Source organism: Medicago truncatula, chromosome 5 (assembly GCF_003473485.1).
Source record: "Medicago truncatula cultivar Jemalong A17 chromosome 5, MtrunA17r5.0-ANR, whole genome shotgun sequence".
Taxonomy (NCBI): domain Eukaryota; kingdom Viridiplantae; phylum Streptophyta; class Magnoliopsida; order Fabales; family Fabaceae; genus Medicago; species Medicago truncatula.
The window spans coordinates 36,179,985-36,204,454 of record NC_053046.1 but is presented as its reverse complement, the minus strand read 5'-3'; the positions used below and the strand labels follow the sequence as shown (position 1 = coordinate 36,204,454).

The following is a 24,470-nucleotide window of genomic DNA, read 5'->3' as shown; positions in this document are numbered from 1 at the left end:
TATACATCAAAAATATATCTCAAAATTCGATCCCAATTCCATCCCGTACTATTGCTATAAAATGCTATAGGATTAGTAATTTTAATGGTAGGACAAGAGTACCAAATTGGTCTTCAAGATTAGCATATTGCATACCCCAGGATCCAAGCCTTTTTCCAAAATATGATGGTGTTTTCATCCTTAAATATCTAAAACATATGTTTGGTTTAGCATTCGGCCAAACCTTTACAACAACTCTCCACATAGGAGATGTTGAACTATCACCCATAGAAGACATTATATTAACTCCACATTTATATTTTAGTAAATTACATATTTCAGTAACTTTACGATTAATAAACTTCTTTAATTTTTTCCCTCAAAAAAATAAAACTTCTTTTATTTTTTAAACTAAAAAAATGATCAATTATTATGCTACATGTGGTTTATTTTTACAATATATTACACGAGAATATTGAAAGCTGTCATTTGATACATATGTGGTGATTGAATCGAGATTTTATAATCTATATTTCAAGCACAGTATTTTTTATTTAAAAAATTAAAATCAACATTAAATTTGGATTATTTGATTTCAATCTAATAATCACGTGCCAAATGCTTGAAGACATAGAATTATTGACTATGGACAATCCAATTTCTTTTGTGAGCCATTAAAACTTATCAACTCAAACATTTAATTTTTTTAGGGGAAAACTTTTTATTTTTAGAAAAAACTATTAACTAGACATATGTGTTTCAAGAAATAGTATTTTTTTTAATGAAAGAAAACATGTGATATATTTACCTCATATAGAAAAACTAGTGGGGACTAGCACACGAAATGTGTTGCATACTCATATTCTACAATGCGTCTAGGCCAACATTTTAGGGCAAATACTATTTTTATTACATGATGATGATCATCATCATTTTTCATGCTACTATAGTGTATTATTATTATACTGTAATAATGAAATTGTCACATGTTTCATCAAACTGAATATAGCATACAAACTATAAAAGCATGAGAAACAAAGAGAATATATAGCCTAATATTCCGCTCTCATGAAATATAGAATAACCATTTAACTATACAAAAGCCTCACCAAAGACAAAAGGTAGAAAAACAAAAGTCCTTCCAATTAACCCCACCCACTTGAACCTATGGTTAATTTTTTTGTTTCTCATTACCTCTTCTTCATTCATCAACCTTAATTCAAATCTCTCTAATAACCTCATTTAAAAATTTAATAATTATTTCTCTTTTGTCAAGCCTGGCTAATTCTTATTTCATTGAATGTTCATGGCACCAAGGAGGGGCCTATTGGATGGAGGAGAGGACCGTTATGGATTAATGTCTTTTGGCACCAAAGACATTTTCACTATGCGACGTAAAATAAGATATTGGCAAAAACAATTCAAGCAACGACATTTATTTGGGGGGTTAATGGTTCTTCTTTTAATGTGTGTGATTACCAAGTTTATATTAATGAACATGTTTTCTGATCAACTAGATTTGGATACTGCAATTCCTTCAAACGTGGTACAAGATGAACCTTCACCAAACAATTGGCCGGTAAATGAAAAAAATTATTCATGGCATTTTGTTTCATTACCATGTAAGGAGTAATTTTCACAATGTTTGTGTCATTTGTACTTCAAAACGCGACATTGTATGTGAGGCACATACATGTTTTTCTCTATCTTTCATTCACTTTTTATATTCTACAACTTACTTGCATTTCAAAAATAAACACATTTAGATTGTGATGCTAGTTTTCCTCTGATGTTTGTTAGATAGACTCTCGAAATTTGGAAGCATCCAAACAGTGACAACTATTTCAATTGCATGGGACGAGCAAAGAAAGATATACGTGCGTCCAAATTAAGCTCTTTACTGCTCAATTTTTTTTTAGTAAAATTTGATATAAGTGATTCACACTCTATCATTCATCTTTGTATAACCATGAAGAATTTCTATTATATAGGGCAAGGAAACAACACAAATGGATATCTTTTGGTTCACGCCAATGGAGGATTAAATCAAATGAAAACCGGAGTAAGTATGCAGTTATAAATTGCTAATTTTTATTTATCATAATTTAACTTTTGCTTAAACATAATTTTTGTGAGAATAAATATAGTTTTCATCATATTGCAGATAAGCGACATGGTTGCAATTGCAAAAATAATGAATGCAACTCTTGTTTTTCCTACATTAGATCATAATTCCTTTTGGACAGATCCTAGGTAAGGATTGATTCTCTAAACTTGGGTTTTCAAGTGAAATAAATTAATATAATAGTATGATTTGTTCATGTTCTAATAGTTTAATTGTCTTAGTGATTTTAAAGAAATTTTTAACTGGAAGAACTTCGTTGAAGTTCTAAATGAAGATGTTCAAGTAGTGGAGTCTCTACCACCTGAACTTGCAGCAATTAAGCCAGCTTTGAAGGCCCCTGTATCTTGGTCTAAGGTAATTAATATTACTCATTATCTACATATAGTACAAAATTGTAAACTAGGGTTTTAAATCAAGATTGTTGGTAGTGGCTTGTATGTCGCGAAATAACGATTTTTGTTGTCAAAATTACAATGCAGTTGTAATTGAGGTCGTACATATTGGTTGTGATACTCTACAACATCAAAAGTTGTGACGCGACCACAACCTCCAATCGCAATTTGAAACTTTGATTTTTTTTAATCTATTTTGTTATTGGTTTGGAACATGTAGGCAAGTTATTATAGAACAGATATGTTGCAATTATTGAAGAAACACAAAGTAATCAAATTCACTCATACTGATTCTCGTCTAGTCAATAATGGTCTAGCTAGTTCAATTCAGAGAGTGCGTTGCCGCGCTATGTACGAGGCGCTTAGGTTTGCAGTCCCAATTGAAGAGCTTGGAAAGAAGTTGGTAAACAGGCTTAGAGAAAACAACACCCCTTATATTGCTCTCCATTTAAGGTAATTCATCGACTACATGGTTAACCTACTTGGCTAAAATTTAAGTACTTATTGTAAGCGAGGTTATTTATCTTGTATATAACCCTTATATATGCAGATATGAAAAGGATATGCTAGCATTCACAGGCTGCAGTCACAACCTAACAAAAGAAGAAACACAAGAACTAAAAAAAATGAGATATTCAGTGAAACATTGGAAAGAAAAAGAAATTGATAGCAAATCAAAGAGATTAAAGGGTAGTTGCCCTATGACACCAAGAGAAGTTGCTGTTTTCCTTGAAGCACTTGGATATCCTGTTGATACAAAAATTTATGTAGCAGCAGGAGTTATTTATGGCTCAGAAGGAATGAAACCACTTCAAAAGAAGTTCCCTAATTTGCTATGGCACTCTTCTTTAGCAACAAAAGAAGAGTTACAACCTTTTGAAGGACACTTAAATCAACTTGCTGCTCTTGATTACTACATAACTGTTGAAAGTGATGTTTTTGTTTATAGCTATGATGGGAATATGGCTAAAGCAGCTAGGGGGCATAGAAAATTTGATGGATTCAAAAAGACCATTAGCCCAGACAAGTATTGATCTTACTCTTTAACAACTTACTAATTATGCTCTATTTTACTAGATAATTAGCTTATAATTAATATGTTTAATTACTTTTAATCATTTAGAGATTGATATGTTGTAGGCAAAGATTTGTGAGGCTGATTGATCAATTGGATAATGGTTTGATTTCTTGGAATGATTTCTCAACAAAGGTTAAGAGTATACATGCAAAGAAAAAAGGAGCACCTCAAGCTAGAAAAATTCACCGCCACCCCAAATTTGAAGAGACCTTCTATGCTAACCCTTTCCCAGGTTGCATTTGTCAGAAGCCAACCCACTTGATGGCAGAAACAAATCACGAATCCTTATGATTTATCCAATGATGGTGTGTTGAGTCATTAGATTAAATAAAGTTGGTTAGAAAGTGTGTAAATATGCAGAGTGATTTTGGGATTTGAGTTGTAAAAGTGAAACTTAACTTGAATGATATGTTAGAATAGAGATACATCATGTTACTTGGTAGATCTTATACAATGGACAATTTATAGTCATGTTAAGAGTTTTATTTTAATTTTTTAATATGCAATGAATGTTAAACTAATTTACCAGGCTTTAGAATTCAACATGAATTCAATTTCGGACTTGTAAACATGAGTTGATTTATTTATTAACTAGTACTTGATATCAATTGATTTATTTGCTCAAATGTTTTATGGAGTGCTTTAAGTTTTATAATTTCGTTTAATTAAGGTTAAACGTATCATGTAATCTTTTAGGTTACATTTGAATTGATGGAACATAATGGAGTGGAGCGGAACGAAACAAAGTACAATGGAATGAGACATAGCGGAATGAAATAGAGATTTCATTCCATTGTTTATGTATTTTACGATGGAGTGGAGCAAAATTGTCATTCCATTGTTTGGAAAATAGATGAAATGGAATGATTCTTCAACCCTCTTGATACCTATTTTGAAGATATATATATTTCAAAAGGGTTTCTTTATATAATCGAATTGAACAATGAATTTTAGTGGAGGGGAAAGAGAAAATATGATGAAGAAAATGAAAGTAGGGAAAATGAAACTTAAATGCACTTTTGGTGCTTTAACTATTTAATTGGTATCGTTTTGGTCCCTTAACTAAAAAAAAGATTGTTTGAGGATTTTAAGTTTTTTTTTAGTCTCGTTTTGGTCTCTTCTGTTAGGTTTCCGTTAGTTTTAATAAAAAACGTTAAGTGTGGACACGTGTCACCTTCTCATTGGCTCTGAGATTTTTTTTATAAAAAAAATAATTAATTTTATATATATATATATATTTTTTTTTTAAAAAAATTCCCAGAACCAATGACAAGGTGACACATGTTAACTCTGAGACACGTGTCACTTTGTCATTGGCTTTGGGAATTTTTTAAAAAAATATATATATATATATATATATATATATTTTAAAAAATAATAATAAATTTTTTTTGTAAAAAAAAATCTCAGAGCCAATGACAAGGTGGCACGTGTCCAGGAGTTAACTTTTTTTTAAAACCCTAACGGAAACCTAACAGAAGGGACCAAAACGAGATTAAAAAAAAAAACTTAAAATCCTCAAACAATCTTTTTTTTAGTTAAGGGACCAAAGCGATACCAATTAAACAGGTAAAGGACCAAAAGAGTATTTAAGCCAAGAAATGTATTGATGAATAAGAAGAAGAGTGATATAGACAATCTCTTTTTAACATCTACTTGAAAGAAATCCATATGATTACCACACTTTAAAAATAGATCTACATAAAGTGGTGGAACCCATATGAAACTCATACTTAGTGTTATTAACTTTCTTACATTGAAAAACGGTCTTAGTTACGTTGATAATTGAGAAGAACAAAATTCAAAATATATTTAGTTACATAATATTTATTTTTAATTTTGTTTTTGGTTCGAAATTATCTCCATTTTTTTTCTTCTCATTTTTATTTCAATGTGTTTTTTTTTTAAGATTCGAGTTTTTTTTGTCTCAGTTGTGAATGCGGAAATGTGGCGCAGTGTAGCCAACCCAAAATTGGTTCAATGCAGGAATAGGGAGCGTAACATATGTTATTTCAGTGACGCAGACACTAATATATTTAATACTAAAATACCATACTATTCAAAACAAAATACTAAAATACCATCAATTTGTGTTTATGTTCATGAACGAACTCACCTAAAGGGTACGAAGATCACAAAATCGTCCGTTTCTACGTGTTGGCTCACGATTCTAACTAACCTGGTTGTAGCAGCCTCTTTGGCCGCATTAACGTTGTGTTTCGCCGCTGCATAGCGGTCCACTTTGACCGCTTTCCACTTCCGACATGTGCTGATGTGGCATGGCGCGGTGAACCTGATTTTTCCGCTTGCATCGTTATATCGGCTTGCCCAACCGCTTTTGACTATAGGGGTCTTGGTGCAACATTTTGATTTCTTGTTTTGTTATAGTGTTCGTCCTATTCATATATGACTTTTTTTTGTTTGGTTTCTATTACAAAATTCAAACAATGAATTTGAAATCTTCACTTATTTTGTCACAATCACATGAGTAAGCATTATGTCGTGAAGTTGTTCACAATTTCATCATAACTTAGTATTGTTAACAATCAATGTAATGTTTACCAATTTAAATGAAAGAATATTGATGTTACTCTAAAAAAAGAACTCAACTAAGTTCGAAGTACATAATTGTAGTACTTTCTTTTTAGATAAACAAAATGATAATAGTCATTTAAGACACACACACAAAAGTTTATAGTTTACATTCGAACCTCGATCAGGACATGCAACTTTATAATTTTGACATTTTTATTAGTCGACATAATACCCGTTGAGATTGTATAATTTTTATACGAGGAATGCTATTGACAAACACTCTGACACACTCCCTTAAACACACTCTTGTTTATTGGCCCACGTCATATGTCTTTTCTATTCCTTAACTTGTTAACCCGCTAAACAAGTTCCATTTTTTGTTTCTATTTTATTTTACGGTTATTATCTGTCACCACTAACCCCAATTAGCATTCCCTATCCACAACCTGGATTTTATTTTCCACCGCCATGAGTGTAACATGATTGCAATATCTGATGAATTTTCAAATCTATGAAGATGAACAAAACCCCATCGTTTCAAATTCAAACAATCTTCAGATCCTTCAATTCTTCATTCTTATCAGTGGTATTATTGCCCAGATGTGAAAGGGTAAAATTGCTTCTGGAAAAATTTCAAGAATATATCCTGGAGAAAACAAAGTTCACACCTTAGAAAGAAATATTAAAATTCGTCTTTAAATCAAATATAACACAAACAATGCTAAAAGAGAAAGGACACTTTTGTTTTGTATAGTATTCTTACGGAATAAGGGGGAGGAAGAACCCTTCACAACCTGGTGTTATTTTCTTGATAACGATGATAAATTAGTTTTTTTTCCCTGTACAATAGCTATTTTTATTTTATTTTATTAATTATTAAATAATAAATAAAGGAAGCATTCTATTTTACTTTTATGAACCGGCAGAGCAGGTTGTCAATTCCACTGTTTTAAAATGATGATGAGGAGGTGGCCCAATTGGAGAGAGTGTGTTAGAGAGTCTGTTATTAGCATTTCTCTTTTTATATTATAAAAAATTGAATTGTTTAAATTTTACTTTTAAACAAAATTAACCATACTTCCCTCAAAAACAAACTTAACCCTTGCTTGCGTAACAAAAAGAAAAGTTGAACCCACCACAAAAGCAATTGAGATTTGACATAACGCTGCGTTTTGACACAAGATCCGTTCCTTCTTAGTTCTACTCCCCGATTAACAACATTGTCATTGATCATCTTCCCTGATCCACGGTCCACGTCAGACACCGGTTCCGGCACCGACGAAACCATCCACCGTTCCATTCTGGTTCTCTCTCTATTCTCAGGTAACTCCCTCCACCTTTTTTTTCGTTGTTGAAACTTGAATTCGTTGCTAGATCTAAGATTCCGCGCTGTTTCTTTTGTTATTGTTTGTGAATTCTGAATCTACTAATTGTTTCAGTTTGTAAATTTTCTATACTACTAGTAACATACCCGTGCTGACGCATGGGTACAGTAACCGTTTGTTGTTTAAAAGAGTCTGATTTTCTTTTTAATGGTTGTTATATATTGTTATTTAAAAATTTGATGTAATATTTTTTTTTTAGGTTTTGAAAATGTTAATATAACTTCTTTACATATGATGGGCAGTTATTTCTCTATAATGATTGTTACATTTTGCAGAATATGATAATGCACATTAAAATATAATACAATTTTTACATAACATAAGTTTATTTAAATTTGTTAAACTTGAAACGTAAACAATGTTATAATATTTGAATATAATGGAAAATGAGATATTGTGTGTGTATTTTAAGTCTATATAGATATTAAAAATAATATCCAACAGTTTATTATAATATTACAACTTTTGCTCAAAAAAAAAATTACAACTTGTCATGTAATATTATAAATAGTTTAACATCATTTTATAATTGAATTGAGGTGATGATATTATAAATAGTTTAAATATTTTAGCATAAACAATTTTTATAAAGGACAACTTGTTGTGTAAATCAAAGTTAGTTTAGTCAATGATAATATATCTTGTGTATTTTTTTTCTTTCTGAAAGATTAGTCAATGTTCATTTATCCCGTGCATTTTAGTTTATGAGGGTTCAATATCATTATAGAATTGAAGTGAGGTGACATGAAACATTTTAGCAAAACCAATTTTTTATAAATATCGTTTATCAAAGTTAGTTTAGTTAGCGACAACTTATCTCGTGCATTTATGTTACTTTTGAAATTTTAATCAATGACCACTTATCCGATCCATTTCAGTTATTAACGAAATTTTATTCAATCTCTGTTTATCCTGAGCATTTTAGTTGATAAGTGTCCAATATCGTTGTAGAATTGAATTGAGGTGATGATGTTATAAATAGTTTAAATGTTTTAGCATGAACAGTTTTTATAAAGGACAACTTATTGTGTAAATCAAGGTTAGTTTAGTCATTGATAATTTATCACGTGTATTTTGATTTTATTTTTCTCAAAGTTTAGTCAATGTTCATTTATTCCGTGCATTTTAGTTTATGAGGGGTCAATATCATCATAGAATCGAAGTGAGGTGACATTATAAACAACATGAACATTTTAGCATGACCAATTTTTTATAAATATCGGTTATCATAGTTTGTTTAGTTAGCGACAGCTTATCTCGTGCATTTATGTTACTTTTGAAATTTTAGTCAATGACCACTTATCCGATGCATTTCAGTTATCTACGAAATTTTATTTAATCTCTGTTTATCCTGTGCATTTAAGTTGATAAGTGTTCAATATCGTTGTAGAATTGAATTGAGGTGATGATGTTATAAATAGTTTAAAAGTTTTAACAGGAACAATTTTTATACAGGACAACTTGTCGTGTAAATGAAGGTTAGCTTAGTCAATGATAATTTATCCCGTGTATTTTATTTTTTCTGAAAGTTTAGTCAATGTTCGTTTCTCCCGTGCATTTTAGTTTATGAGGGTTCAATATCATTATAGAATTGAAGTGAGGTGACATCATAAACAACAGGAACATTTTAGCAAAACCAATTTTTTCTAAATATTGTTTATCAAAGTTAGTTTAGTTAGCGACAACTTCTCTCGTGCATTTATGTTACTTTTGAAATTTTAGCCAATGACCACTTATCCGATGCATTTCAGTTTTCTACGAAATTTTATTCAATCTCTGTTTATCCTGTGCATTCTAGTTGATAAGTGTTCAATATCGTTGTAGAATTGAATTGAGGTGATGATGTTATAAATAGTTTAAATGTTTTAGCATGAACAGTTTTTATAAAGGACAACTTATTGTGTAAATCAAGGTTAGTTTAGTCAATGATAATTTATCCCGTGTATTTTTATTTTATTTTCTGAAAGTTTAGTCAATGTTCATTTATCCCGTGCATATTAGTTTATGAGGGTTCAATATCATTATAGATTTGAAGTGAGGTGATATTATAAATAGCATGAACGTTTTAGCAAGATCAGTCTTTTATAAATAACAATTGGTTATGTGTATAAAAGTTAGTTAGTCAACGACAACTTATTCTATACATTTATTAATTAATTGTAAATTTCTTTTTATGATAGTTTTTAAAATTTCCGCCACACCACACGCACTACTACCACACTTCAACTCTATACACATTATCACTATCTTTCTATTATTCACTTTCCGAAATCCTCACACGTCTCACATATCAATGACATTTTGACTATATATATTACGACTTGTACTGTGCATAATAATTATTTTTAATTTTTACCATGGACAATTCTACCTATGTATAATATTTCTTTAAAAATTTGTATCCCTGAGGACTTGTCCTAGTCCTATATAGAATAGTTAGTTTAAAATTTATATAATTGTTGACTTGTATTGTACGTTATAATTATTTTAATTTTATGTTATTGACAACATCTCATGTGTATAATAATAGATTTTTAAATTTTCAACAGTGACGTTGTCTATAATCCTTAAAAAAAAAAAACTTATATTGTCTATAACAATTATGCTAAAAAATTTATCAGTGTCGATTTGACCTGTGTCAAATAATTATTAAATTTGAACATTGACCACTTATCAAGTGTGAAATAAAGATTTTAAAATTTATATCAACGTCGATTTGTCTTTTGTGTTATAACTATTTTATTTTATTTTATCTAAAACAACCTGACTCATGTATAATAATTATTTTATCCAAGCAGCCTTCCAAATCCCGTGCACGGGGTGACACTAACCCGCATGCCCAATGATTTTTTATTGGTGAGATTTGGATTGACACTCTTCCAAATGAGGTGAAAATTGATTTTTATAGGGACAGTTGTGGGTTACCCAATTATAGATTCCCTTAATCTACTTTTGGGTTGTTTATTTGTATTTTTCTATTTTCTGCTGTTTTTTTTTTGTTGGTTTTGGTTTAGTCCCCCCACCTTTTTGTATGTAACTTTTTCCCCTTTTTTTAATAAATTTTTCGAGTTTGGTGGCATAGGATGGAGTTATCTCGGGGTGCCAACCTAGTTGGGATGTCGATGATGACTCCTGATGCCTGTCCTCCCTCCTTGCTTAAAAAAAATAAAAATTATTTTGGACATTTAATCAATACAATCCCGTGTATGTGTTTAACAGTGATGATAATTATTTATATATTTTTATTTGTGACGACTTGTCCATTATATAATAATTATTTTAAATTTTCAACAATGACAACTTCTTCTATGTATAATATTTGTTTTAAAAATTTGTGAGACTGACGACTTGTCCAATGTATAATAATCATTTTAAAATTATATTATTGGTGAATAGTCACATGTATGACCATAGTTTTAAATTTTTTATCAATAACTAACATGAGCAAAAATATTGGTGAATAGTCACATGTATAACCATAGTTTTAATATTTTTATTTTTTTTTGAGAAAAATAATTTTGAAATTTAAATAGTTAAATATATTATTTTTATAATATTAATATTATTAAATAGTTAAATATATAATAAAAATTAATTGAGTGGTATTAATTTTGAAAGAGAAGATAAGGGCTTCTCTCTCTCCCGTATACCATATATTTGAAAGGGAATTTTTATTTATTTTTTTGTCAAAATTTTAAAAAGAACTTTCAAAAAAAATATTGAGATAAAAACGTTTTGTTTTTAAATGAGTTAAAAGAAAATAGGACGGACTTCCTTAAATGTCGGCCCATTAATAGCCAATAGCCCAAATTATAACACCAAAACAAAGAAAATCATAAACCAAATATTCATTTCAGCTTCTCATTCTCTCTCTCTCTCTCATTCAAGTGTTCTCCACCCGCATTAGAAACCCTAGCCGCGGCCACCCTATTTCCGGCGACTAACCACTCCAACCAGCCTTCTTTTTCCAAACGAAATGCATACTATTGAAGCTCTCTTTCTCCTCTATCTTTCTATCAAATTATATTTGCAAAAGGAGGAATTTATCAAATTACACTTTCATTGTTTCTTTGTAAATTTTTACCACGTTTGACCCCATCACTCAGTACAAAACTCAAATGTTTCAGGATGCTTTAGAGTTCAGACCATGTTTTTGACTGCCTATTAACTGAAATTGTCACTATAGCACCTAAATATATGCACAATACTTCTTCTTCTGCATCTACTACATCAATAGAGTGCAATTTTTTCTCAAACTTCATACATGCAACAACAACAACAAAAACAACATAAGAGACACTAAAAGATAAGTATCAGATCTCTGTAATTTCTTCTCAACTTTATGCATGCAACGACAAAAACAACACCATAAGTGACTATATGTATCAGATCTGGTTTGGATTTGAGATTTTTTTAATAAATAAGTTTCACAAGTATTGAAACTGTAGATCAATCATTTATTTTTGAAATGTTTAAATTTTTCCAAATATTTTAGTTTTAATCTACAATTTCAGATATTCTCTCAACTGTCTAGTTGTTCGTGTTGTTATATATATAATGAAATTACTTTGTTGATAATTTAAACCATTTTGTATCTGTCAAGCCACATAGTTTTGTATTTTTACAGATACATCTTTCTCAATTTATTTTAAGTTGTATGGTTTGAAGAATCATTCGTTTGTTTCTAGATCTGAGAAAAATTTATTAATTTCTTTAAATAACATAAATAATTTTTTTGGATCTAAAAACAAATTAAAATACGATATTTCTTTTTTCAAGCCAAAAAGTTGCCATTTCGGTGGAATAAACATATGAACCAGACATTTAATATATAATGCTAACTAAACTAAACACCGTATTCCTCATTAACCATAATTTTTTTTTATGAAGTGTTCTAAAAAACTAATAGTATTTTTTGTACAATAAATATAATTAGTAGATAATTACAGTCATAGACGCCACTTCCTTAAACAAAATTATGTATACGGATTACAACTAAAATTTATTCTTATGTATTTATCTTCATTTCTTCAAAAAAATATTTAATCACACAAAAAATATACTGATCAAACTCTTCACGGTTTTCCTTTATCTTGTATTTAAGCATCTCTTTCTTTGTAGTTTGTTAAAGTGAAAAGAACAACATTCAACTTTCCTGCAAAATATAATAGTTTTCAATTTTATTAGCAACATACAAGACACTAATTCATCATTTTCAGCAAAAATTTATACAATATGTACTAAATCAATTAATTTATCTTTTCATTTCCTCACTGTTGTCTCCTTACTTTATTTGTAGTTTGCTGAAGGACAAAAACTCTATTCAACTTTCTGCAAAAACATATCTAGATCAAAATATGTAGTTAAAGATAAATACAAATAATGAAGATCAGAAGAACAAAGAAGAAGTACATATTTTATTTTATTTTTTGAACAAAGAGGTACATGATAGATTATGAAAAGAGTAAATTACTTACTTGTGTCTCCTTTCTTTGAAGATTAAGACAAATAATGAAGATAAGAAAAACAAAAAAGAGGTACATATTAAATAATGAAGAGAGTAAATTTTAGACATCAAATACCCTTGTGGATCTCTGATAATTTTTTTTTTTTTTTGCAGGACTTTCAACTACTTGTTTAGTTGTAAAATGAACAACTTTCAAGTTTTCTGCAAAATAAAATTAAAATAGTAGTTGGAGATTAGAAAGTTTGAAAAGAAGAAAAGGTATTGACATTTGTAGTTTGGGAGAAAGAAGTTGAGAATGACAAATATGAGTGAAAGTGACTTTGAATATATGGTTTCAAAATCTTTGTGTTTTAAAATTTAGGGGGAGTTTTGAAATTTGAAATATGTGATATGACATGATGTAAGTCATGAATGACATTTTTTTTTTATTGAAAAATGGGAAATTTTTAAAAGTAATGGAACTGTGGGAATGGGAAAGGCAGTTAGATTTCGTCAAGTCATTTGGAGAAAAATGTGTAAAAATTTGAAACCATAAAGTAATAATAATAGTTAGAAAAGGTAAATTTTAGATTCAAAAGTAACTAAACTAAAGACTTTGTTCAACTTGCATGATATCATCATAGTTACTCATGCCATCACCTAAACCGATACTTTTTATTAGTTACATGACATCATTAAAGTTACTTGAGGTAATTTAGTTCAATAAAATAAATTTATGACATGTTTTACCCCCATTGTTAGGACGTGGCAATCAACCATTGTAGGGCATAAATATATTTTCCACAACATCTTCTCTTCTTATATTAAGAGATATATATATAAAAACCGAAGTCCATCAAAATAAATAAATAAATTACATAGTTATTAGTGGAAATTAGTTACACTTGTGATGATCGTTGTCCTTAATTAGTTTTTTTTTTTTAAATAAATTAAACTTTGAAAAATGCAATTATGCACATTAAATTAAGAAGATAATGAGTTTTAATAAGGATTATTATGAAATTTTGGTGGACTTTGATTTTTATATATTGTTATTGTTGTTAGAAGAAGTAGATGTTAGTAGATTTGTATCACTGATTACTTCGCCCGTGTATAAAAATAATTATTAGTAGAAGTAGATGTTAGTAGAGATTTGTATCAGTAACGACTTCGCCCGTGTATAATAATAATTTTTAAAGTTAACAGTGACAACTTGTTTCGTGTATAATAAATCTTTTAAAGTTAACACATGAAATTAAGAATATAGTGAATTTCATCCATATTTGTTTTTCTGTTTTCCTTCACCAATCTTTTGATTGATGATAGTTGCATCTTAATTTCCTTCCCTTAGGGTTGTGGTTTACACCTTTTGGTGTTGAATTTTTCTCCTTTTTCTCCTTTTCATATCAATTTTCTTCCTTTCCCCTTTCTCCTATCTCTGTCTGCATTCAATTTCACCATGAATTCATCCACTGACAATAACAATTTTTCAAACACAAACTCTATGGTTTTTCAATCAGCACCCTCTCCGATGGTGGCGCGTCCTTTCGAAATCCAAAAACTCCAACTGGGAGCAGCCCCTCAAGTCTTTCTACTAGAATACTCACCGTTCTATGAAGCCAGCTCTAGCCATTCCTTTCAAGAGCCTAATCAAGATTTTCAGATCCCTGCTCAAAACACAGAATTTCAGCAAACAGAAACGGTGACAGAAGGAAATTCATCTGACCCTTTCTTTTACTACCAAGAATCTCATGTCAAAGAAAGTATCAAACACTGTCAACATAGTCTCATTGGTAAAATTCTAGCTGAAAAGCCTATCTCTACTCAGATTCTCTATAACACCCTCTCTAGCATATGGTGTAAGCATGTTGGTCTCAAGATTAATGAACTGGAAGGCAAGATTATTCAAATTCAAATGGAAAATGAAGATGATATTCAAAGAATCCTAAAGGGGAGTCCATGGATAATTAGGAATTGTTGGCTGGTTTTACATAATTGGGATCGTAACTTAGATGTTAAATCCCTAGACTTTGATCATGTCCCCCTATGGATCCAATTCTGGGGACTTCCCCTTCACTGTAGATCCATCATCATGGGGCAAGAATTGGGTTCTCAGCTGGGCACTGTTCTTGATGTTGGATTGTATGAGTTTCCAGAAAAGGCCAAAACTGTTAAGGTGAAAATCTCATTCAACATTCAAAATCCCATTAGGGCAGGGATGTTCATTGGTAATGATAATGATGGAATCACATGGATTGACTTTAGGTTTAAAAACCTACCCATGTTTTGTTTTGGGTGTGGATTAGTAGGACACAATCTGGATGTCTGTAAAAACCCACCACTACAGTATGAAGGTGGAACAAATCCAAGAGGAGTTTGGCTCAGAACCAAAATTTTTGGAAGAAGAATGGTGGAAAGGGCTGAAAAAACCTTTAGTAGCAATCCCTTAAAATCTCTGTATGCTGGGCAGTTCAGCCCAATACCAAAAGGGCTTATGGACAAAATGGGATCTATGAGCATTAGCAAGCAAGGAGAAAACTCATCTGGTCAAAGGGCAAAAATTCAGTGGCTTCAACAAGGTGACCTTAATACCACGTTCTTTCACCACAAAGCCAATCAAAGGAGAAGGAAAAATCAGATTTATACTATCAAAGATTCTACTGGCAATAGCCATCAGGACAGTTACCTTATCCACAAAAATTTTCTTGATTATTTTAAAAATATTTTTACTAGTACTACCCATCATACTCAATATGATGCTTTTATTGTGGTGAAAGATAGGATTAACCCTACTGATTTTGATCTTCTTAACAAAGATTTTTCTATTGAAGAGGTTAGAACAGCCATCAAATCCCTCAAGAGCAATTATGCTCCAGGACCTGATGGCTTGACAGCTCTTTTCTTTCACCATTATTGGGAGATTATTGGGAATGATATTTTAGACTTTGTTTTAAACATCCTTAATAATGATGGTAATATATCCCATATTAACCATACCTACATCAGCCTCATTCCTAAAATCAGCTCTCCTAACACTCCAGCTGATTTTAGACCTATTAGCCTATGTAATGTTATTTTAAAAATTGTCACTAAGACACTGGCTAATAGGGTCAAACAGATTTTACCCCACATTATTAAAGATTTTCAGAGCGCTTTTCTTCCTGGGAGGCTTATCACTGATAATTCCTTAATTGTTTTTGAAACCTTCCAATACTTGAAAAAAACCTAGAAGGCGGAATAAAGGATTTGTTGGGATAAAGTTAGATGTTTAGAATGAGATTTTATTGCTCAAACTCTTTTTTTCTATGGGTTTCCCCAACAATATCACTAAAACTATTATGCATTGTGTCAAAACTGTTACTTTTTATGTTATCATTAATGGTCAACCTACTGAGACTTTTTCCCCCAGAGAGGTCTAAGGCAAGGAGATCCCCTGTTTCCTTACCTTTACATCATCTGTGCTGAGGTCCTATCTGGTTTGATTAATAAAGCTCAACAGGAAGGCCTCATACAAGGCATCTCTATAGCTACTAATGCTCCTAATATTTCTCATTTATTGTATGCTGATGATAGCATTTTATTTTTTAGAGCCAGACCAGAAGAGGCTAAAGCCATTATGGATATTCTGAAGTATTATCAGGAGATATCTGGACAACAAATCAACCTGGATAAATCTGAAATGATCTTCAGTCCTAACATTTCTCAGGATATCAAATCTCTATTTCAAGAAAATTTGCCTATCAGAATCAGCGATCATATTGATAAGTATTTAGGGATGCCGACTCAATTTGGTAGATCTAAGGAGATCATTTTGGTGGGGCTCCTCTGACACACAGAAGAAAATTCATTGGATAAAAAGATCTCAGCTTTTTAAGTCTAAGTTTGAGGGGGGTTTGGATTTCAGAACTCTGAGGGAGTTCAATTTGGCCATGCTTGCTAAACAAGTTTGGCGCTTTCACATTGAACCTGAATCTCTTATCTCTAGGTGTTTCAAGGCAAAGTATTTCCCCCATACTGATGTTTTGCAGGCCCAGATTGGTTACAACCCTAGCTATGCCTGGAGGAGTATTCATACTTCTATAGAAGTTATCCTCAAAGGGAGCTGCTGAAGGATTGGTGATGGTAACACTACAAAGATCTGGGGAGACCAATGGATTAATTCACATAAATCTTTCAAGATATTGACAGCTGAGAACTCAACTAACGGGCTTATTTATGTTAAGGACCTTAAAAACAGACAAATTCCTAGTTGGGAATCAGAAATCATCAACTCCCATTTCATAAACATTGATCAGGAGGCTATTTATCAAATTCCCTTAATTAACACCAACATTAAGGACTCAGTTATGTGGATGCATGAACTAGATGGCAACCACTTTATCAAAAGTGGTTACAGAGCTATTAGGGGATGGAAGGATCAAAATCTCTTAAATCCTTCCACCAGCAACTCTGAGACTGTTATTTGGAAGAAAATCTGGGGACTTCATACCATCCCTAGACACAAAAACTTATTATGAAGGATTCTAAATAACTCTATTCCAGTCAGGGCGGAGCTCAACAAGAGGGGGGTTAACTGTTCTTTACTTTGCCCTAGATGCAATGCTAAAGTAGAAGACATTACACATACCTTTCTGACCTGTCCTAATATCATTAAGGTTTGGTTTGGTTCTAGCCTGGCTATTAGATTTGCAGACACCCCTAACCCAAACTGCATCAACTGGTTATATGAAATCATATCCAACCAGGACGAATCTACCATTATTCAAATTGCATCTATTATCTATAATATTTGGCATACAAGAAACTTATGCGTGTTCGAAAACCAATACATATCTGATGTTGACATCATCCAGCGTTCTGAAAGATGCATCAAGGACTTTCACAGTGCTCAAAAAGCTTCATCTGCTAAGGTCTCTGATACTGGAGCTACAGTTGCATATAACTCCCATTCCGATACTCGCTCTAGACCGCTCCCAAATCGACCAATAACAGCTCCAAACATAGTTAAATGGAAGAAACCAGCTGCGAATATGGTTAAAGTAAACTCAGATGTTAGTCTTCGAGTTAAAGGAAAATGGGGTGTTGGTGTGATTATTCGGAATGACGAGGGTCTGGTTATGGCTTCAGGAACCTGGGTTACCACTGGATCTGAAAAGGTTATTGAAGCAGAAGCTTTTGCGGTCATGATAGCCATGCGCTTTGCTAAAAGATTATGGGTTTCGTCAAGTGCAGTTTGAAGCAGACAATGAAAGCTTAATACAAAGGATTAAGGTTGGAATAGATGTAGATAGATCCTATCTTGGTCTGTTTCTTTCGGAAATCCACCAACTCCAATTAAACTTTGACATCTGTCATTTTAGTTTTATCCCTAGAGATGGGAATCATACTGCACATAGTTTAGCACAATTGGCCCATTCAGAACCAAACTTAGTTTGGATTGAGGAGGTGCCCTTAGGTATTCATGCTATGTATTTCAAAGACCTTTTGAATTAATATATATCTTTTTTCCCTCAAAAAAAAAAAAAAAGAAGATGGTGAATTTTAATAAGGACGGTTATGAAATTTCGAAGGACTTCGATTATATATATATATATATATATATATATATATATATATATATATATATAAGTGATGACATGTCACATGGTTAATAATTATCTTAAAATTCATATCGGCTAAAACTTGTCTCTTTGTGTTATAATTATTTTGAATTTGTACTCAATGATAACAAATGCTGTGTATAATTCTATTATTTTTTTAAGTTAGTTTTTCATTTACGTTATGTTTGAAAAAAAAGGAGAATAATGTTTTTTTTGAAGGAAGGAGAATAATGTTTAATAATATATATCAATGTATCTCTTGTCTCGTGTATAATAATTATTTTATAATATATATCAGTAACGACAAATCATATGTTCAATACTTATGTCCTCGTGAACTTAGCTCAGTTGGTGTGGATAATGCATAATATATCCAAGGTTCGGGGTTCAAATTCCGACCACTACCAAAATATGTTCAATACTTATTTTAAAATTTATATCAACATGTCTTGTTTATAATAATTTTTTAAAAATTTTGCGAAGTGACAACTTGTCTCGTTTACAACAATTATTTTAAAATTCTGAAGTGATGAGTTGACCCTTGTATAATATATTTTGTCAATCTTTTTTAAAACTTGTCTCTTAAACTATTTATATATCGTCTGTTACTGCCTCACTTCAAATCTATACACATCACTCTTTTTCTACTACTCTCTTGGTATGCTGTACGTATCAAACGATCAATGTTTTACCGTTATTTTTATGTAACAATGAAATATATTTACCTTATGTTTTTATGAATATAATTTTTTTTTAAATTTTAATATTCATTAATTAATGTAACAACACGTCTTTAGATCTTGTAAAAAAACACGTCGTTAGATATATATATATATATATATATATATATATATATATGTGTAAAATAACATTTATTAAATTATATTTTTAGAGGTTAAATAAACTACTACTATTTTTTTATTATTTGATAAAGAAATTATTATTATTATTATTATTTTTTATATATTTTTTAAAGAATTTATTTATTTTTATTTTTATTATGTTACACTAATTTTGCAATAAAAAAAGTCTATACCCCTTTACCCCTTTCTATCTCGTACAAACTTAGAGTATTTTTTTATAATTTTCTTTTTATTTTATTTTTTGTCATTTGACTTTATTCCACACACACCATATTTATTTCAAAGTTAATTTTCTCTCTCTTCACCAAAGAAATCTGGAAAACTCTCTCATTCTCAAACAAACCCTAGCCGCCGCCTCCTCCCTCCTTCAGTGTGTCTCCGGCGGTCGTTACATTGCTCCACCATCTTCATTTTTGAAAATCCATCACCATAAAAAGAGTCCCCTCCATCTTCTCTACAAAACCCATTTAAAAATATCAGGAACGGACAACCTTCGCCGGTGACCACCACGCCGGAGCTTGCAACCACCGCGCCGGGTAAGAGCTTACGTGTTTTCATCCCAATCTTGTATGTTGTCCAGATCTGGGTCAGAATTTTTACACAAACACTTAAACCTGGGTTGTTGTCTTCATCAAGGTCAAGTTCTTTACATATTTTGTTTCCATTACATGCAGCAACAACAATACAAATATGAAATTGGATGTGATTTTGTTTTATTTCTAGAGATGTAATTTTTTTTTTTGTAGATGAATCTTTTTTAGTTCCGATGCTACTGATAAAAAAGTCTGTTTTTTCAATGAATCTTTGATAGAACAGATTTTTTTTTTTTTTTTTACAGATGAATAAAAATTTTATTTGCAAATCAAAAGATTTTTTTTTTTCACTTTCTGTTATTACTTGTTATGATTTAACAAAAATTTCACTTAGATTTTCTTGTAATATGTCTCAAATAATATTCATTTCTTTCTAAAAAAAAATTCACTTTATGCTATTACTTTACTTGTTGTGGTTTAACTAAAAACATAGTTTTTTTTTATTTACAAAGCCCAAATTGTTATGCATAAAAAAATAAAACTAAACTGATACTAAACCATATTCTCAATTCTCTCACTCTCAGAATCAGCTGCTCATCCCTCTATCTCTTATTTGCTTTTTTGTATAACTAATGAATATATTTTGTATATTTGCTTTTTTGTTGTTGATATAATTTTAAAATTGTGTTAAGACTGTTTTTGTTAAATATACATGATATGAAGGTCAACAACAAATGAAATAATTAATGATATTAGGAAAATGAATTCTTATACCTGCCGTGTTCTTCTTGTTGTCAAAGAGAGAAGAGCAAAAGGAAAATGAGAGAGGAGAGACAGTTGAGAGAATGAGAGAGTATTAAATTATGAAAGAGTAGTGAATGACAATATAAGAGTATTTGAAATTTGAAATTGATGGTTTACTTGATTATTAACTCACCTTTGTTGCTGTATCTGCCGCTGCTTGCTATGGTTTTCAACAAGGAGAACTACAACTCATTAGCAAAAATAGCGGTAGTTCAAGTAGATGGGCTCACTAGGCATATTGGGCTAGAGCCAACGAGAATGTACCTCTCTTGTCTAGGACCAACGAGAATCGTGCCTTCGTCGAGGCCCCATTTGTTGACTTAAACATTTGCAGTCTCTGGCCTACCCCAGTGAAACCTGAACCTTGTTCCACCACCTAATTTTGCTAGTTAATTTCATGGTGTTATGATTAGTTTTTTTTTTTTTTGAAGCTAAACCAACCCCCTCAAATTGGCACCAGAGAGAATCGAACCTAAGACCTTGAGGAGGAGCACACTCCCAGGTTCCAAGCCAATACCACTAGACCAACCCAAGTGGGTTTGGTGTTATGATTAGTTGCATTGATGAAATAACCATTGGCCTTGTAGAGCTGAAATAGACAAGTCAGTTGAATTAAGTAGTGTCATAGAACTTAGAAGCTATGAAAGATATGACTAATACAAGTTTCTGCCATTTAAGTGCTTCACTCAATGCTCTAGAATGAACTTGATCTTTAAAATTTGTTGCCCGTGCATAGTTTTTCAATGTTTTTGTAAATCATCAAGTAGTCTTCATTCTAACATATCATATCTTCCATCCTTCTACAAGTCATTCATTGTGTTTTAATTTATGCTTTTATAGATAATTAAGATATAGTATTTGATTTGACAAACTTAAATTATGATTCCACTTTTTTAGAAGTTATGTATATTGAGATAGTTCACGTGGAGAAGTTTGAGTTGTGGTCAATGACAGAGCTTCTAGAGGAAGCTTTATATGATTTGTCTTAGTCATTTGTTATCATCTGCTTCTGTTAAAATGTTACCACACACAAAATATTTACTATTACTGCAAATGACTTGAAGTAATTCCTCAGTTGGGTTGGATTTCTTTTGCGATGCAGGGAAATGGGTTTGTGGACATTACTTGAAGGCCTTTTGCTTCTTGCAAACGCACTAGCGATACTAAATGAAGACCGCTTTCTTGTCCCTAAAGGATGGGGCTTATCAGATTTTTCAGGAGGCAGGACAAAATCTTTCAAAGGCCAGATTATAGGTCTCATTTACGCAACTCAGTACCTAAGAGTTCCTCTCATACTTTTTAACTCCATCTTTATTATTGTAAAGCTGGTTTCTGGGTGATGTCTAGCAAGGTGAGATTTCAATACTTATATAGCTATGTCTGACTTAAACATTCTTTTTATTTTGCGTGTGTAGACTGAGTATAGTAAATAATAATCATAGGAAATATCTGTTGTTATTGGAGTTCCTTGAGCACTAATGAACATAGCATATGAAAAAATTATATGTTTGTTGACTATAAACATGAAAGCTGTATTTTTCTGAAAATGATATTGCGAGCAGTCTGAGGGATACTTTGCTATAAGTTGCAACACATTTGCAAAAATTTAGTTCACTGGATTCTGTGTTTAGTTCACTGCATGGGTCTTCAGTGATTTTTTTTTTTCCTTCCTTTCTGATTGTTGGGCAAAACAACAACATGAAATAGCTTAAAGATCAATGCTAAGTTGCGAACAATTAACCACACACTTTCTTGCACACTTTTACTAGGTAAAAACTATCGTGAATCTCTTTACTTTAGCAAATGTGTCCCACCAAATAGGGAATGAAACCTAGGTGATTTAGTTGTATCCACGTGATTTTTTTAAACAATAACAGAAGTGTATTATAGAGTGTCTTATTAGCATTATCTAGCTTAAAATATGGCTGTTTTGGTAATTGTGGTATTTATATTCGAATCAACCAAAATAAATGTAAATTTGCCTGGTGTAGGTAATAATAGCGATGTCCAAAACTCCAAATTTAAAGCTAGCATCTTCAGCAAAACTTAAGCCATTATTAATGTCTACCTTAACATTTTTGTTTCTCATCTTTCATTCTCTTGGACAGTTTGAAGAATATGGTTCTTTATTTATCAAAAGGGATCATATTGTGAGGTTTAAGGAAATAACATGATGTTTAACACTAATCCAGTTTCTTAATGGCTGCAGGTGCTGGAGTTTCTTAATGGCTGCAGGTGCTGGAGTTTACATCACATGATTTTAAGTTGTTTTTAGGTAGGAAAATCTGAGAAATTCTATTGTAAGAATATACATTTAAAGTATCTCTATTGATTTTTGATCCATTGATATTATTAGTCACAAAATCACGTTTGCTACATGTAGCCAAAAAAGGAGAATCGAAGATCATTATTGTGACTTTAGCTTGATGGGTGCTGTATTAATTTTCTAAGAATTAATTAGAATGGGCCAATTTCCTTGTATTATCTTCAGCTTCTTTTCAATTGCTTATTGTTTGATTGGCGATGTGTTCCAAACTGATTTTGCTTGAGTAACTGGTGAAATTATATGATTTATAACTAAATAAAGGACTTATAATTAATTTCTTAATTCACAATTTGTACCTTAGGGTCTTCTGAAAGCCAAAAATTGTACTTACTATTTACCTTTACAAGCCACTTATTCAGTGGGGCTGCTAGGTGTGTATAATAGAATATACATGTAAATATTCTGATGTTAAAAGTAATTCATTAAGTTTAATGAAAGCATATTTTAAGCACGATCCATCAACACTATAATTGCTGAGCGAATATTGAACTTAATCATAAATCACTGAATTTATCAACTTAAATATAACAAATCAAGCATTGTGAAAAGGAATTATTGTCATTTAGCAAAACTTCGTGATTCTCAATTATTGCAGTATGTAACCACTCATGCAGAGAAGTCAAGAGAATGCTGAAAGACACCTGAAAGCCAAGTTGAATTATGAAATGCTTAGAGTGTGTTTGGATGGAGGAATGTTTTGAGGGAATTCAACCACTTTAAGGTGAATCAAGATTCACCTTAAAGTGGTTGAATTCCCTCAAAACATTACATTCCCTCAAAACATTCCCCTATCCAAACACACTCTTAGGGTCTTAGAAAAATAGAAGTTAAAGTGAAATTTTGGAAAGGAAAAAGAAAACTAGAAGCTAACTGTAAATAATTTGAAATTATACCAGTTTATCACACATTCAATGATAATGATAAAAAGATACAGAATTAAATTCCATATTAAAGCAAATCCCTGATGATTACACTATAACAGAACCACTAAAGCACCAAATACCGAAAGAACAAATTCCTTGACTTGAGTACCAAGGAAGAAATGGCTTCACCAAAGAACTGAATATGTATTTTACTTAACGTACAAGGTAGGATTCATTTTACTTGTTTGTTAAGAAAAGAAAAAATTGCAAGCCTATAAAAAGGCATATGCCAAGCCATTGCTTTGAAGTGAAAACTCACCTGATCTCTCCTCTTTTCTGTTTGTGCGTGTGAGTTTTGTGCCGGCAATAACGACAAAACCGATATAGATATCATGAATGTAACTATCATACTTTACCCAGATCATGATAGTGTCTTCGATGATATCAATTTCGGTTAAATTGTCACCGGCACTGGAATAACCATCCACCATTCTGTTCTTGCTCCCACTGTAATTATGTTACATCTTTCTCCACTTTTTTC

General features: G+C 31.3%; 2 protein-coding genes across 6 annotated transcripts; both read left to right on the top strand.

Annotated features, from left to right (window-relative positions):
- The first annotated feature begins 1,948 nt into the window (after positions 1 to 1,948).
- Positions 1,949 to 3,865, top strand: LOC11416900 (O-fucosyltransferase 19). Its single transcript, XM_024784982.1, has 6 exons — positions 1,949 to 2,041; positions 2,144 to 2,232; positions 2,326 to 2,458; positions 2,717 to 2,949; positions 3,047 to 3,523; positions 3,637 to 3,865. Exons 1-6 carry the CDS (start codon positions 1,949 to 1,951, stop codon positions 3,863 to 3,865), a joined length of 1,254 nt encoding a protein of 417 aa, XP_024640750.1.
- Positions 3,866 to 7,376: 3,511 nt separating this feature from the next.
- Positions 7,377 to 23,257, top strand: LOC11413731 (immediate early response 3-interacting protein 1). 5 transcript variants are annotated; one of them, XM_039834818.1, is made up of 3 exons: positions 7,377 to 7,432; positions 21,843 to 22,091; positions 22,950 to 23,257. In XM_039834818.1, the coding sequence occupies exon 2, from the start codon at positions 21,847 to 21,849 to the stop codon at positions 22,078 to 22,080; it is 234 nt and encodes a 77-aa protein (XP_039690752.1). In that variant the 5' UTR covers positions 7,377 to 7,432; positions 21,843 to 21,846; the 3' UTR covers positions 22,081 to 22,091; positions 22,950 to 23,257. The 5 variants fall into 5 exon arrangements, with proteins under 5 accessions (XP_039690752.1, XP_039690751.1, XP_039690750.1 ...); XM_039834817.1 differs by lacking the exon at positions 7,377 to 7,432 and adding an exon at positions 19,652 to 19,917 and having other exon boundaries at positions 21,842 to 22,091; XM_039834816.1 differs by lacking the exon at positions 7,377 to 7,432 and adding an exon at positions 19,655 to 20,039 and having other exon boundaries at positions 22,976 to 23,257.
- The last annotated feature ends 1,213 nt before the right edge of the window (positions 23,258 to 24,470 follow it).